The sequence below is a fragment of the Chlamydomonas reinhardtii genome, chromosome 9 (genome assembly GCF_000002595.2).
Source record: "Chlamydomonas reinhardtii strain CC-503 cw92 mt+ chromosome 9, whole genome shotgun sequence".
In the NCBI taxonomy this organism is placed as follows: Eukaryota; Viridiplantae; Chlorophyta; class Chlorophyceae; order Chlamydomonadales; family Chlamydomonadaceae; genus Chlamydomonas; species Chlamydomonas reinhardtii.
The window spans coordinates 4,304,680-4,320,512 of NC_057012.1; the positions used below are offsets into that span (position 1 = coordinate 4,304,680).

General features: G+C 66.1%; 4 protein-coding genes across 4 annotated transcripts in view; 3 read left to right on the forward strand and 1 right to left on the reverse strand.

The window, feature by feature from the left end:
- Positions 1-81: 81 nt before the first annotated feature.
- Positions 82-4,675, forward strand: CHLRE_09g394769v5 (uncharacterized protein). The gene is made up of 10 exons (XM_043065728.1): positions 82-410; positions 522-588; positions 763-823; positions 1,017-1,105; positions 1,317-1,431; positions 1,693-1,894; positions 2,083-2,207; positions 2,423-2,532; positions 2,797-3,163; positions 3,493-4,675. The coding sequence occupies exons 1-10, from the start codon at positions 161-163 to the stop codon at positions 3,853-3,855; spliced, it is 1,749 nt and encodes a 582-aa protein (XP_042921237.1). The 5' UTR covers positions 82-160; the 3' UTR covers positions 3,856-4,675.
- Positions 4,676-4,721: 46 nt separating this feature from the next.
- On the forward strand, positions 4,722-9,183 carry CHLRE_09g394806v5 (uncharacterized protein). Its single transcript, XM_043065730.1, has 3 exons — positions 4,722-5,755; positions 6,003-6,196; positions 6,452-9,183. Exons 1-3 carry the CDS (start codon positions 4,747-4,749, stop codon positions 8,567-8,569), a joined length of 3,321 nt encoding a protein of 1,106 aa, XP_042921238.1. The 5' UTR covers positions 4,722-4,746; the 3' UTR covers positions 8,570-9,183.
- A 3-nt stretch (positions 9,184-9,186) lies between these two features.
- On the reverse strand, positions 9,187-12,946 carry CHLRE_09g394843v5 (uncharacterized protein). The gene is made up of 3 exons (XM_043065731.1): positions 12,303-12,946; positions 10,346-11,917; positions 9,187-10,065 (listed from the first exon to the last, which is right to left on the reverse strand). The coding sequence occupies exons 1-3, from the start codon at positions 12,676-12,678 to the stop codon at positions 9,887-9,889; spliced, it is 2,127 nt and encodes a 708-aa protein (XP_042921239.1). The 5' UTR covers positions 12,679-12,946; the 3' UTR covers positions 9,187-9,886.
- A 115-nt stretch (positions 12,947-13,061) lies between these two features.
- CHLRE_09g394880v5 (uncharacterized protein) overlaps positions 13,062-15,833 on the forward strand; it is an 8,692-nt gene continuing 5,920 nt past the window's right edge. Inside the window, exons 1-5 of the mRNA XM_043065733.1 lie at positions 13,062-13,430; positions 13,853-14,242; positions 14,724-14,770; positions 14,950-15,157; positions 15,487-15,716. Of these exons, the coding sequence (XP_042921240.1) occupies positions 13,292-13,430; positions 13,853-14,242; positions 14,724-14,770; positions 14,950-15,157; positions 15,487-15,716 (1,014 nt within the window). The 5' untranslated portion in view covers positions 13,062-13,291. The remainder of the gene's footprint in view (positions 13,431-13,852; positions 14,243-14,723; positions 14,771-14,949; positions 15,158-15,486; positions 15,717-15,833) is intronic.

Sequence of the window (15,833 nt, forward strand, 5' to 3'; positions counted from 1 at the left end):
GCTCAACGTCACTGCTTTGGCTAGATTTAGCAGGCACAATAAAATACACCGTAAACTCTCATACTGTCAAGACTGTAAAATGTAGCCGCCGAGGAACCGTGGCCTTCCGCGACTTTACGATAGTACGCTCCGGCTAGACTAATCCATTACAGTGAGCATAATGACGGCAATTTTAGTCCTGGGGGTATTGCTCCCAGGAGGCAGCTGCGGCGTCGGCGCGGCGACACGGCCAGGCGGGGACGCCGCGCCAACGCCCCTCGTGCGTGCCAGCGCCCTGCCGTGCCGCGCCTCACACAGATGTAGCACACGTTGCAGCCGCGCTGTCCAGAATGGAAGATCCCGAGTAGTAGCAAGAGGCGGAAACGGCAGAACTGGTGACGGCCCGCCAGACCTGCCAAAGCCGCCGCTAGGTGAGCAGTCCTGCTTGGAATCCCGCTAGGGGACATGGGGAATTCTTGACATGCTTTTGCAGTCGTAACACTCATGCCTCACAACAAACCGAATGCCGCTGCGTACTGCAGACACGGACCGTGTGGAGAGGATACCGCGGCCCGTGTCGGCTGGGTCACAGCTCCCGCTTCCCTTCCGGTAGGCATCAAGCCTGGGCTCTTGCACTGCCGCAGTGACTGAAGCGTACGGTGTTTTTAAATTGTGTGGGGCATGAACATACCGATGAGCAATACCGCTCTCCGCATCCCGAGTTCAGGATGGCCTTGTCATGTCATTGAAGCCAGGTAATCCTCATGCATGCATGCGGGACAGGTTCTGGGTGGACGAAGTGCTGTGGAGCCAGGGCCGGGCGGCGGTGCAGCTGATTGAGCAGGTGAGAGCGGCTGCGGTTATTTGACCCTGAAACCGCCAGCCTTGGGGGAATTCTGCGGGTGGCACGTCTTCCACTCCCGCTGGCACCTGCAGACAAAGTTTGCGTACCGCGCATTCCTGTCAGCTGTCAGCTGCGCACGTGCCGACGTGTGCACACGAGCACGGGTTCTTCCTCCGCCACCGCCCCCCTGCAGGTGTTCCTGGAGGCGGGCGGTGTGAAGGCGGGCGGCCCCAGCCGGGAGCAGGAGCGTGCGCGGCAGCAGCGGCTGGCACACGCCGGCGGGTGAGGGCGAACGACCGAGCTGGGAAGGTCGGCAATGGCCGCAAGGCCACAGGAAATGGGCAAACGGGCTGTAACTGAAGGGCCATCAACTTGCCGAGAGGCCATGTTACACCGCTGAGCCGAACTTGCTTGGTTACCTAGCCCCCACGCCTTTCCTGTGCCCTGCCTCCTCCGTGCCCTCCCGCCTGTCTGCCTGCCTGCCTGCCTGCAGCGACGCCGACCGCGGCGGGGCCCTGGGCTCCTCCCACATGGGGTCCTGGGAGGTGCTGTGGACCAAATCCACATACGCCATACCCGCGGCGCGGGCCATGCGGCCGGGGCAGCTGGTGCGGTGGGGAGGGAGGAAGGGAGGGAGGGAGGGGCCGGCAAGAAGGGTGCGGCCGGAGCTGGGACCGGGACAAGGAGTGGGCACCAGGCTAGGTGCCTGCCGCGCACGCGTGCTTTCGTGCCTCACGAAAGCTTCGCATACTTTGTTTCCTGTCCTGTACAACACCCACGTTGCACGCCCGGGAGCCTCCCCCGGCTGCACGCCGTCAAATCTACTCACCCCAACCTCCCCGTATATTCCCGCGCCCCGCCGCACGCAGGTGAGTGCCGTCATCGGCCTCAACTGCCTGACCATGAAGAAGCGGCTGCTGCTGACGCTGCTGCAGGCCTACGGGCCGGCCGGCGCCGCGGCGCTGACCCCGCGCTCCTTCGCGCTGCCGGAGCAGCTGGAGGAGTGGGCGGCCTGGGTGGCGCGGCAGGGGCCGCGGCAGCTGTGGATGCTCAAGACCGGCCAGGACGCGGGTGCGTGCGTGCGTGCGTGCGTGCGTGAGTGCGTGAGTGCGTGCATATGTGGGCGGGATCACAGGCGCATACAGATGTTGTTGCAGCCGAAGCAGCAGCGCAATTTGGAAACGGCGGCAGGTGGAGATTACGCTGTGTATACGTAGATGTATGTGTGTGTGTGTGTGGGCCCATGTTGTGCTGCGCAGGCAAGGGCCTGAGCCTGCTGCCAGGCGAGGAGGCGGTCCGGTACGCGCGGCAGCAGCTGGCGGAGGGTGCGGAGGGGCAGCACCACCACCACCACCACCACCAGCCCAAGCGATTCCAGCTACAGGCAAGACCCGCCTGCCGGGAGGGAGGGCAAGGGCTGTGCCAAGAGGCCCCGCTCGGCCCAACTGCCTGTCCCACAGCGCCCCCATGCAGCCATCACTGGCTACCAACCGGCCGACAGCGCCCCTGCCAATGCGGCTCAACGCACACCCTTCAGCACATCATTCTTATCACCGCTCTTCGCCACCACCACCGCCGCCGCTTTTGTGTCTCCCGCAGGTGGCGCAGCAGTACGTGACTGACCCGCTGCTGGTGCTGGGGCGCAAGTGCCACCTGCGGCTGTGGGTGCTGGTCACCGCGCACTGCCCCATGCGCGCCTACCTGCACAAGTGAGCCAGGGGGCCAGGGGGCCAGGGGCCAGACTAGGGGGCGGCGGTCATCGGGTTGATGATGCATGTAGCGTGTTCCTGCACGCATCGCCACAAACCGCCGCCTTCAATGCATGTCCGCATGCGTACTCCGCCCCTCCCGCACTCGTTCCCTTGACCCAACGCACAACCCCACAACCCCACAGCCCCACAACAACCCACGCGCACCGCTCCACTCCTCTCCACTCCCCTCCACTCCACTCCACTCCACTCCACTCCCCACAGGCGCGGCCTGGTGCTGTTCAGCTCGGAGCCCTACGACCCCGCCGCGCCGCTGCCCGCCGCCTCAACCTACTCCGCCTCGCCCGCACACCACCACAAGCCCCAGCACACGATGCACGACCGCGGCGTCCACCACTCGCTCACCGCGCCGCCGCCGCCGCCCGCAAGCCACGTCACCAACTACGCCCAGAACGCCAACAGCCTGGTGTGGGGGCTGGACCAGCTGCAGGCGCACCTGGGACCGGCGACCTGGGCGGCGCTGTGGCCGTCGCTGTGCGGCGCGTGCGCGCGGGCGCTGGGCGCGGCGCGGGGGGCGCTGGCGGAGGCGACGGCGTGGCTGCGGCCGGCTGTGCAGGAGTACGGCTTCCAGGTGGGCGGGGACTGGGGAGAGAAGAGGAGAGGGTCATGGGAGAGGGAGGACGAGGGAGGAAGGCGGACAGCGAGAGGTGGAAAGGCAGCGGAGGAGGAGGGCTGATTGCTCCGGGCACAGGACCACAGGTGTCAATTGTCACGGGGGTAACCCCACACCGTGCGCTCCGTGGAACCTGACTTGCAGCATAGCCTGTGCGCCCACTCATACGTCCTTGCCCTCCTTGCCCTGTCCATCCTCCTTGCCTCGATCACTGGACCTTCTCCTATCCCATCCCGAATCCTCCATCCTTTCCCACCTTACCCCCAACCCCGCCCTTGTATCGCCAGATGATGGGCGTGGACTTCCTGCTGGACCGCTCGCTGCACCCCTGGCTGCTGGAGTTCAACAGCTCACCCTCCATCATGGTGCAGCACGACCAGCCCGACTGCCGTACACTCATACACGAGCACAAGTACGGCATGCTGAGGGACACGTGGGCGCTGGTACGGCGCCGCGTGTGGCGGCCGGAGGAGGCGGACGGGGGTGCGGGGGGTGCGGAAGGGGATGGGGGAGGAGCAGGCGGGGGTGGGAGGGGGTATTGGAGGCGACACGCGGTACGTCAGGCGGCGGTGGCGGAGCGGGCGGAGGAGGAGGCGCTGGCAGGCACCGAGTATGAGTCGCTGCGGCCTTACCTGCCGCCGCCGGAGTGACTAGCTACGGCGGGCAAGTGGGCTTCGAGCTGAGGAAGCTGCGTGGGGCGCTGGCGGAGCGTGGCCCAATCGTTCGCAATCCTGCGCGTCTCGCGTGCCGACCCGATCTCGAGGCAGCAGAGTCATTTGCGGGTGTGCAATTACTTCGTGGCGTCAGTCGTCTGAGTACCGTACCGTGTATGCAGCGTGTGGCGCTGCGTGAGAAGGTACCGCACTCGCGCCTACTCGCATCAGACTGAATGTCTGCGTGTCGGCTGGGTGAGCTAGGCGACGGCGCAGATGAGGATATGCCTGCGTCTATCTTGTCTCTGTGTCGCGGTGGAGCGCTGGTGGCATGCAGCGGGGCAGCTTGACGCGAGGTGTGCTGACTACTACCGTACTAGAGGATACGCAGAAGCTGGCTGCGACTCTGCGAGGAGCGGTAGCTGCGCCGTTGCAATGGCATGAAACTCTTGTGGCAGAGTCATTTGTGGGTGCTCTTCTCTTAGCAGCAAGTGTGGATCAGCAAGCAAGTGGGGCCTTGGGCCCCTTGTTTGTGCACCGCTGCTGCAGAATGCTGAGCACAAATCCCCTTGGTCGCCCCCGCCGTGATGCCGTGGTGTGTGGGTTTCGCGTGTGGATGTCGGTAATTTGAAAAGGAAGTATGATGCGCAGAGTCACTTAAGGACCTTACCTACTATACAGCCACGACTTACAGCCAAGAGCCCAACGTTTAGAAGGACCCCGGCGCTGCACGTTGCGATTATCGGGCTTCGGGCTTGACGGACTTATGCGAGCTCTGCCTTTCTTTGATGCTTATCATAAGTGCTGATTCAATAAGAGCCGATACGAGCTTGTCACAGTTTCAGGGCAGCAAGTGACCATTTGGACGTTTACAACCGCTGCTGTAGAATGCTATGTCGAAATACAGCAGTCGGCAGAAGCAGCTGCTGCGCGGCGAGGCGATGTTCATTCGCGGCGTCCAGCACAGCAACCGCTCGGCCGGCGAGTCCTCGCGTTCCGACACCCGTCTGCTGGTCACGGCCTTGCCCACAGTGCAGGGCGGCGGCGCCTAGGGTCCGGCAGCCATCATCGGCGGCCCCCGTCGTGACCGCCGCAGTGCAACACAGGCTTACGCGGCGTGCGGCAACACTGGCAACAGCTGCCGCAGCTGCCGCCTCGTGCGATGGAGGCCATGCGGCACCACAGCAGCAGCAGTCGGAAGGAGACGAGTTCGAGCAGGAGATGGCATTGTTCTTGACGGCCGCGGCCAGGGAGCTCCCCGCCGTGGATTGTGTGCTTGCTAATGGCCCACATCGGCTGCCCGCATTCTCTTACACCGAGCCTGCGGCGCCGTCGCCTGCCCGTTCAGCCCTCCCGACTCCGCTCCCGGCTGACTCGTTTCCGCCGCTGTTGGACTGGGTGACAAACGTGGACATGCGGCCGACCGCAGTGATGTCCATCTTCGAGGAGTACTGCAGCCAAGAACTCCGCTGGGTGCTGGAGACCGCTCTGCAAATTGCGAAAGAGGAGGACAGGGACAAACACGGCGGTTCACTGGCGGAAAGTTTTTGTGACACAGCGCCTTGGATGACCTCAGCGCACGTGGCCCTGGCGGCGCTGGAGTTCGGCTACCGTCGTGTGTACTATCCGGTCACCGACACGACAGAGTTTCACTGCTGCAAAGCGGTTGCGGGTGTGCTGCTCCATGCTGCGGGCCTTTCGCTGGAGCGCTGTGCCGTGCTCCTTGCTGAGCGGGCGGTGCAGGAGCGGCGCCGGGCGGCGGAGCGCCGGCCGCCACAGAAGGTGCAGCTCCCCAAGGGCGGCGGCCCTGCCATCCGGTACTTCAGGCACTTGGAACACAGCACGCCGGAGACGCTGCACCTCATCATGCAGGCCTACCGCTGGTCCGTGTTCACAGGTGCGTGCGTGCGTGTCCATACATGCGCGCGGGTATACCCACCGTACCTGTACATGCGTGTGCGTGTGCAACAACGACTGGTGGCTAGATACGGTAGCGCAAATGCACAACTGAACACGTGTCAGCGTTCGTTAGCGTTAATGTACAGCTAGATTGCTGATGACCCATCCACGCACCCAGCCATCACATTATGAATTCCCATACTTACTTGCGGCCTACCCAACGGAACATGGGCTCCCCCAGCCAGGCTGCAACACCGTGCAGCTCTGCCACCTGCTGTGGGCGCTGGTGGCAGACCCCCGGGTCAGCTACAGCCCCCTCCGCACCGACCCGCTGGATAGGCGTGTGGCGGCGGCGGAGGTGGGGGAGCCGTCGCTGGTGTGGCTGCTGCAGCAGGCCACGTGGCTGCCCCATCCCGCGCGCGCGGAGGTGTACCAACAGGTAGATGCGCCTAGCTGGCTATCACTACCGTATCAGCATCGATCTGATTCGTGCCCGTGTATGTGTCAACTGCGTCACTGCTGTTGGTGATACGTGGCTGGCCTGGGGTTGCAGGCCATGCTGTAATTGTGGTGGGCTGGCAGCGAGAGGTAGGGGCAAGTGTGCTGATGAGGGCTGCTGAACTGCATCACTTCGTTCTTTTCTCCTTCATTCATCATGCCCGCCCACTCATGCGCCTGGTTGCTTGGACTGTAGGTGCTAGGCGTCCTGCAAGGGACCCTGGACGCGGCAAAGAAGACTGCAGTTGCTACACCGATGGTCAGTGGTTTCACCGTTCTCACTGACAGCCACCGAAAACTGCGCAAGGAGCTGAAGAAGGAAACGGAGGTGAAGAAGAAACCGGAGGTGAAGAAGAAACCGGAGCTGAAGAAGAAACCGGATGATGAGCTGAAGAAGAAACCGGAGCTGAAGACAGCGCAGCCGCCAGGAAGGCACGCGCTTAAACTGTACGACTTGCTGTACCGGTGCCGTCAGGCGGGCCTGGTGCCCAGCCGGCGGCAGCTCCAAGCTCTGGGCGAATGGCTCCAGACCCTGTGGTGCTCCGAATACATGGCCGCGCCACTTATTACCGAATGGCATGCGCCGCCCGGGCAAGAGCCGCAGCGCCAGCAGCGGCCGCAGCGCCTGGTGAGCAGGTTGTCCCACAACGACACCTTCTGGCTGGTGTTCTTTGAGGCCACGCGCGCCTTTGCCGCGCTGGGGTACTGCCCACCATCCCTGCAGGCCGAACGCATTGTGCACGGCAGCTGCGCCATGGCCGTGAACCGCCTGGCCGCTTTCCTGTTGCCTGCCGAAACCATTTGTGAGGCGGTGGAGTACTGGTGCACGTCTGACTGGGCCCTGCATCGCTTCTGGGGAGCTTGCGCCACTGGAGAGAGGCTCAAGTGGCTCACAAGCCAGCACGTCTTCCCGCCAGGCCTGCTGGAACGGATGCCGGCGCTGGACGCGCGCGTGCAGCAGGCGCTGCTGGCGGTGGCGGACAGCTTGCAGCCCGAGGGCGTGTCCGAGCACAGTGGCTGGCTGGCGCCGTTCGTGCTCCGGTGCTTGGCGTTGCACCGACAGGCTGCGGAGGCGGAGGCGGAGGCTGGGGCTGCCGAGGCCGCGGCAGCGGGCGCGACGGAGGCTGTGGCTTGGGTTGGGGCTGCTGAGGAGTATGAGGAGGAGGCGGCGGAATCTCTGGGGCAAGCGGGGGCAGGAGTGCCGGTGCCGCAGCAGCAGCAAGGCGACGACCGGGAGGCCCAGCGGCGCTGCCTGCTGGCGCTCCTGGCCTCGCCTGCCGGCACCTGGCTGGTGCGGGAGGGGCTGTGCCGCGTCGAGGACTTCTGCAGCATCGGCGTTGACAAGGCCAGTGATAGCAGCGGTGACTACTGCGCCAGCAGCAGCGGAGACAGCAACGCCCGGGACTGCAACGGTGCCAGTGCCACCAGCGGCTCCAGGGCCAGCAGCGCCAGCAGCGCCAGCAGCGCCAGCAGCGGCACGACCGTCGCCGAGGTGGCTCAGGCGCTGCGGGAGACCGTGTCGCTGTCGAGGCGCGCCTGGCTCCTGCGGGAGCTGTCGTCTGTAAAGCGGGACGGCACTGATACTACTTGGCCAGTCGGCTGTGACACAGGCGTCAAGGAGGCGTGGGTGGCGGCCGTCCGCGCGTCTGTGGCCGCTGACGCTGCCAGCATTCATGCCACCACGCTGGCAGGGGCACGAACGAGGATGCCACGGCGGGGGCGGCAGCAGCGGCAAGAGCTCAAGCAGCAGGACGGGCCTGTGCGAACGGTGGAGCTGCGGGGCGTCATCGTCAAGCTGCACGGCCTGCCGCAGACGACACCCGACAACGCAGCACCGTCGCTGGCCCTGGCCGAACATGACTCGGCACTGGCCGCATCACTCGCCGCGCTGGGATGGCAGCCGCTGTGCACCGCCAAGTTGCCAGCCGGTCCTGGAGTGTACTGGTTTGGATTGCGCCGCCAGCAGGAAGGGGCCTGCGGCGAAGAGGTGGTGACGCTGTACCACGGCACGTCGTCCAACCTGGGTGGGCGAATGGTGGACCACAAGAGGAGCATGTACAGGAGCACGAGGAAGGGTGCTATGCCGGTGTACTGGGGCATGCGGTTGGCGGCGCTCGCGGGGACGCTGGTGGTGGCATTCAGCCCGATGCCCAGTGCCAGGGCGGCCAGGGCGGCGGAGGCGGAGGAGCTGCAGCGCCGCAACTACGCGCTGAACAGCCAGAACAACGAGGGGCCGCGTGTGCGGCAGGCGCTGCTGGCGGTGGGTTTTGCGGCTGAAGAGCTGGAGGCGATTTGGGACGCCTCATGTGCATAATGGCGAAAGCTTGATGTGTCGAGGGGATGGCTGGTGGGTGTTATGTCATCTTGGCGTCAAATTGTTCTGTGTGTGCGTGTGTTCATTCCCATGCGGCGTGTAGTCGTGTGCATGCCATGCTGCGTGGCGTGCAGTCATGTGAGTACCGTACCGTGTGTGCAGCGTGTGCGCGTGGGGATGGGTGTGCGATGGGACAGTGGTAAGGCAGGTAGGTGAAGTCCCAGACCCCAGCAGATGGCAAATAGTTTGCAACGGCAGTGCATATATGAGCGTGCGGCTGGTCGAACGCCGACTGTGCCGACAAGTTGCTGGCTGGCATGGGGATGTATGGGTGAGAGTGTGAGACGGTACTGGCGTCAGACTGAGCGTGTCTGCGTGTCGGCTGGGTGAGCTAGGCGACGGCGCAGATGAGGATATGCCTGCGTCTATCTTGTGCCTCTGTGTCGCGGTGGAGCGCTGGTGGCATGCAGCGGGGCAGTGTGGCGCCGGGTACGTGTGCTGACTACTACCGTACTAGAGGACACGCAGAAGCTTGTCTGCGACTCGGCGAGGAGAGGTAACAGCGCCGTTGCAATGGAATGAAACTCTCGTGGTCGGACTGGGGAAGGGATACAGCACATGCTGAACGTTTACAGGCTCGACAATGTGTACGCTTGGTGACGTCGGAACACCGGCAGTCATGCAGGATCTGAGTCATGTGCCCATAACCGACACACCTAAAACCCTGTGCACCCGTTGCATCGGAGCTGTTACGGTGATGGGCTTACCGGTACTTGCGCGCAATGCACCAATGTGAGCGCATGCGTCCCGGCCAAAATTGTGACCTGCAACGCACACGCCGCGACTTCCAGTACCGTAATTGGAACGCCTAGCTAGCACCCTGTGCAGCCTTTGCATCGGCGCACACACCTGTCACGGTGGTGCGCGACCCCATTGCGTGCCATGCACCCGTGCAAACGCACGCATCCCAGCCAAGAAATTGTGAACTGCAACGCACACTACGCGAGCTGAGAGCAGTTCATGCCAACTCAAGTACGCACGCGTCAACACCGCCACTTCCGCAAGGTCATAGCAGCAATCGATGCCCTTCTCGCGTCGGCTCCCGGCCAAGCCAGGCAAAATCAAGGAACACGCGCGCCAAAACCTCCTGCAGCACGCTCCGTTCGCACTGCCGTCGCCCTCCACACACGCAGCATCCGGAAGCCACCACCACCACCACCACCACCTCCGCATCACCACCGGCGCCACAGCCCAACACGGCCTAGCTGCTGCAGCCTGCGCGCGTACAACTGCCACAGCTGCTACAGCATGCGCCCGCTACAGCTTGCGGATGGCCTCCAGCGCGTTGTCCCGGAGCTGCCGGGCGTCCGCCGGCGAGGCGGCCGCCGCCCCCGGCGTCGCCGCCACGTTAGCCTGCTGCTGCTGGTGCTGCTGGTGCTGTGACAGGGCGCTGAGCATGTGCTGCCAGCCGCTCATGTGCTTCTCATCGCCCGAGCCTGTCACACAGGGCCGCAAGAAGGGGGCCGTTCGTGAGTACAGGAAGCGGCAACACGAAAGATGCGGAAGCGGAGGCGGAGGAGGCTGCAAAGGTGCGCGCAACCCGCAATGCAAAACCACTACGTGCGCCAACCAAGCAGCGCGTGTCACACAGCCGCCACGTGCCCAGCACCGCTTTGCACATATCGCCCATGCAAAGCATGCCCCATCACCTCTGTGCCACCACGACAGCTTGCCCCACCACCCCTATGTGCCCCATCACTGGGTTTGACGCTGCACCTGTGTACACCCACGGGCACCAGCTGCGGTGCTGGGCCACAGGATCCAACTCCCGCGGCTGCCCCGCCGCCGACGCCGCCGCCAACGCCGACGCGCCCCCGAGCCCAAGGCCGCTCGGCGACGCCGCCGGGCCCCCCACGGCGCCGAACCCGGCCCCGCCCCACAGCGGCGTGGCCGCCATCCGCTGCCGCTTGCCGTCCGGCGCCGCCACCGGCGTCGCCATGCCCGCGGATGGCGTGTGCTGCGCGTCGAGCGCCATCGGCTCCGGAGCCTCCGCCTTGCGCTTGCGCCCTGCTGGCGCCGGCGTCGCAGACCCCGACGGCGCCGGCATCGACGGCGTGGCAGCGGCGGCGGCAGCGGCGGAGCCGAACGGGCCACTGGCAGCGCTGGCGGCGCGCTGCGCGTCCACGTCCATGGCCGCCAGGCCGAACACGGGCGCCGTCGACGCGGCGGAGCCGAAGCGGAACGGCGCGGCGGCGGCAGCGGAGCCAAACGGCTTAGCGGCGGAGGCGGCGCCACCAAACCCGAACTGCCCGTACTGCCCGCCCGCGATGGTGCAGCTGAGAGGGTCACTGCCGATAGTGGCTGGTACCGCCGGCGCGGCGGCGGCGGCGGCGCCGCCGCCACTGGAGGCGGCGGCTGGCCGCGGGCTGAGCATCAGCGCGGCGGCGCCGCCGGCGGCGGGGGGCGGCGGCGCTGTGAGGCGGCCTACGGGCACCGGCCGCACGCCCGAGTAGTTCCACAGCCCCATGCGGCTGTTGCAAATTGGGCACTTGAGCACCACCTGACTGCTGGGCACCTTGCTGCTACCCTTGCCGCCCTTGCCGCCCGCACCACCCGGCGTCCCGGGGACGGCAGCGCCGCCGGCCCCGGCGCCCGCCGCCGCCGCCGCCGCCGCCTTGGGCTTGACGCCCAGGTGGCTGAGGCTGTAGCTGCCGCCCGCCGCAAAGGGCGCTACAGCCATGCCGCTGGCGCTGTCGGGCTGTAGCACGTCCACGTCCCAGCCCAGCAGCGCCAGCAGTCGAGCCTTCTGCGCCGGCGCCAACTTGCTGGTCTGCACCAGCACCGCCTGACCCTCGCCCGCGTCGCCCGCCGCCACCAGCGCCTGCAGCACCGCCGCCGCGTCGCCGCCGCCGCCAGCCGCCGCCGCCGGCGCCATCGCTGCAGCGGCGCCCGCCGCCGAGCCCGACGGCGTCATTACCTCATCGCCGTTCTGGTCCAGCTCCCGGATGGTGGCCGACGGCATCTGACGCCGCCGCGGCGCCAGGTCGTGGCTGTAGCCGGCGGCGCCGCCGCCGCCAACGACGGCGCCGCCGCCGGGCGCCGCCGCCGTGATGAAGTCGTCGTATGATCCGTACGGCATGGCCGTGCTGCGCAGCGTCTGGATCGCGAGCGTGTCCATGTCAGGCAGCACGTCCACGCGCATGAGCTTGTCGGCGAGGGAGTAGAAGAGCGAGCAGAGCTGCTCGGGCGTGGTGGACGGCACGTAGGCCAGCAGCTTGGGCTGACAGGCGGTCTGGCGCCAGGGGCAGGTGGCGGTGTGCTTGGTGGTGAGCGAAGGCGAGAACATGTCTGTGGAATGAAAAAGGAAACGTCGAATGGAAGGCAGCGGGGTGGTGGGGTAGCGGGGGGTTAGCGCTGGTGGAGTGGTGGCGCGGGCCATGGTGCAGGGCGGTATCAGGGCTGCAAGGGCGAGGGGGGTTGTGGCGACCACCAGATGCCAGCGATTATTGTGCATGCTGCACAAGCCCGCGCGTGCCATTCGTGCCTGGCAAGCCATCAAGCGCGTGCCTGTGTGCCTGCCTGGATCGCGACCTTGCCCCACAACCCCACTCCATCCACACAGTACACAAACGCATACCATAAGCCTTCTCTTGCTACCCCCATCTTCCTCGGCCCTTCCCTCCCCCTATCCTGCCCTCCCTCCTCTCGGTTCCCTCCCCAGCTTCTTCCCCACCTGCCGCCGCCTGCCGCTGGTCGTACGCCACGTGCGGCGGGTAGACCAGCTTGGAGCCGCAGTACTCGCAGGTCAGGCAGTCGCTGCCGTCGTTGACCCAGCCCTTGAGCGCGCACGGCACCGGCCCCACCGAGGCCGGCTTGCCGAACCACGTCAGCGGCTTGTAGGTCTCCAGGCGCTTGTGTAAGTCGGCCTGCTCCCAGGGGCGGAAGCGCTTGGGCGTGCGCGCGGCCGCGCTGCGGCCACCCGGCGAGGTGGGGCCTCCGCCTGCAGCGCTGGCGCCCGCGCCATCGCCCTCATGCGCACTGCTGTCCCGCTCGCGCCGCTTGCCCAGGGACGAGAGCGCGGACGTTATACGCTCATACACGGACGACATGGCGCACAGGCAGAGTCTGCAGTCCGCGAGGACGACAGCCTGGCGCGCGACGCTGAACGCTGGAGCCTTCTGGGCTGTGCGCCAGCCAGCTCGCCCGGCTCAGACTGTGGCTCAGGCTAGATAGGTTGCTTTTGCAGCGAGACAGTGAGGAGTGATATTACCGAATACCTAACCAAATACAAAGGCTGCCGAAGCTCGCAGCCGGCGATTGCAAGTGCAGTTTTACAACCGGGATACAAGCAGCAGTTTTAAGCCTCCCAGCGTTTGCTATGTATATGTATGTACTACTTGCTACTAAGGGCTTCGCTCTTCGGCCCCGGCATGGGAATTGCGGGTGTTTGGCGGGATTGCTTCAGATCACAGTTGTTTGCCACTCCTCAGAACACAGCTTTCCTAGTTGTAGTTTGATGTATCCAGGTTTGCAGTAGAACGACTCTGCTTGAGCAAAAACAAAAGCCTGCGTTCGTCCTTCAATTATATACACCTTGCTGTGCGACGGATGAAATATATAGCGGTTTTAGCTGAAAGGAGTCGGCGCTAGAGTTTCGAACTCCGCGGACTGCCCTAGGCTTGAACGCCATCTGCGACAGCGCGACGCTCTTTCGCAGCCGCGATGCTTCCACGGCGAGAGGTCTGGGAGTATGGTGGCCTGCCGATTCAGGCACTGTGCCCACAGCTTGATAACGTTCAGACGCTTCTATCGTTTCATGGGAAACTGTTTGCGCGGAGCAAGCCGGGGCCAAACGGGCAACGTGAGTATGTGGCTTAGGGGAGGGCGCGAAGTTAAGCCTAGGCTAACGCAGCGGCAAGCGCATGAGCGCCGAAGTCAGGGAAGGCCCAGGTGCACCCCAGCGCCACCCCCACACTGGCTGTCGTCACCCGGCGGCCAGGTGCAGAGATTTGTGGCAGCAGGGTCTTTCAATTGTTGGCCATCTAATTCTTTCTCCATCACTAGGGTGAACGCCAAAGGAGGCTCGCGGTGAGCACGCCTGCAGGCACCCAAACCCCGCGCCCCGCCGGCGCGCATCGCCCTTCCTCATCTCTGCGTACACCCCATACCCCATACACCCCTCCGCCGCGTTGACCAACGGCGTTGATTGATCCCGTTGACCGACCGCATTGACCGGTTCCGCTGACCGCCTCACATGCGCGCGCCCGCCCACCCGCCGCACAGGCCTGGTCTCCTCTGCTGACGTGGCCGCAGTGTTGGAGCTGACCGCGACCCAGGTGGAGGTGCTGACCGAGGTGCTGGCGGCGCTATCCTTCGCACACGCCGCCCCTTCCGCCACCCCCTCCGACGCGGCGTCAGCCGCGTCAGCGGCAGCTTCCGCGCAGCCCCCCGCCGCCACGTTGGGCAGCGAGGAAGTGGTGCTACAAGAGCTGTCGCTGTTCCTGTTGGCGCAGCTGTTCAGCAAGGAGGCGCAGCGGGCGGATGCGGTGGAGTACTGGCCGTCAGCGGACGCGGCCGGCGGCTTCGGCGGCGGCTTTGGCGGCGGCCCCGGCGGCGGCGGCGGCGGCTTCGCGGGCGACTCGCTGTTGTCGCCCACGCGGCGGTCCTCGTCTGGTGGGTGTGGTTAGGCGTTTGAAGGTTGGGGTGGGGTGTAGGACAGGGCAGCAGGGCGTGTGGGATGGCAGGAGGGCTTGGGGGCTCAAGCGGCGCAGCTCTTGCGTGAGTGTTTTTAGGTGGGAAACGGCAGCGCGCGCTGCACACGGTCCCTGTGGTTGCGTATGCCTAGACACGGCGCGTGTGTAGTTGCCTGTATGGGCGTGGGGCTGGTGGGCAATCTGGCCATGCGCATGCACATGCCGAGCCGCGTGGGCTGGTCCCGGGCGAGGCCCTGCCGCCGGCCCAGCACCCCGGCAGGCGGCAGCCATGTGTCTGTCAAGTTACCCCTGGCCGTGCCGCATGTGCCACCGCCTGGCAAGCGGGCCTGAGCCCGCGGCGCGTCCTGCTGTACCCGGCTTCCGGCCGGCTGCTCCTGTTTGTCGCCGCAGTCGCCTGATTAGCCTTGCCCGCCACCCCCGCCACCACCCCTACCCCGCAGGCCGCAGCCTCCTGCGCCAGCAGCTGCAGGGCCATTTGCGCACACAGGTAATCAGCGGCGCCGGCGGCGGCGCAGCAGACTCGTGAGCGGGGCGACCGGGGTCCGTGTGTGCGGCAGTCGACAGAGAACCCAGACCACTTATCTCGGGCCCCCTTTACATCCTTAACTTCACAACTACCACCATCACCACGCCCACCATCACCACCACCACCACTACCACCCTTAGGTGATGGCGGTGCGCGGCTTCGGCGACTACCTCCGCCGCAACCTGCGCCCCGCGCTGGAGGTGGCGCTGGAGGCCTGGCCGCCCGCAGCCGGCGGCGCCACGGCCGTGTCGGCGCGCGAGCTGGACCGCCTGGCCTTCATCATCGGGGCGGGCGGCAGCGGCGGAGGCGTGGGCGCGGGCAGCCGCGCGGCGGCGGCAGCGGACCCGGGTGCGTGGGGAGGGGGGAGGGGGGGGCGTGGCGGGGGTGGAAGCGGGGTGGTTGTGTGGCTGGTGGCGTGGTGGGTGGGTGCTGAATGGCGTGGTAGGAGGCGGTTGACTGCCCACGGGGCGTGCTGGCATGCCGGACTCTCCCAGGCACGGGCTTATGCCCGGGCTGCATGACGTGTGCATACAACATACAGACATACTGGGGCCTGCACCGTGGGGCGGCGTTGGGATCCATGCCCCTGCTCATCACGCCGCTCTCGCCCCTCCCAACACCACCCACACCACCACCCCCACCGCTTCACACCCTCTCCCCTTCCACAACCATCACAGAGCCGCTGAGCTCGGCTGTGGGCCTGTCCCATGCCGGCGGCCCGGGCGGCTCCTACGTGCCCCTGGGCCTGGACGCCGCCGCCGCCGCACTGCGCAGCCTGTGGGCGGAGGACGCGGCGGCGGCCATTGAGAGCCCCCGCCTGCTGGCCTTCAGCGGGCTGGGCGGCAGCGCCAGCAGCCCCAGCCCCAAGTTCCAGCGCAGCATGGGCATGGTGGCGCCGGCGGGGCAGGTGTGAAGGAGGGGGAGGGGAGGGGAGGGGAGGGAGGGGAGGGAGGGGAGGGAGGGGAGGGCAGGGGAGGGCAGGGGAGGGGAGGGGAGGGGAGGGGAGGGGAGGGGAGGGGAGGGG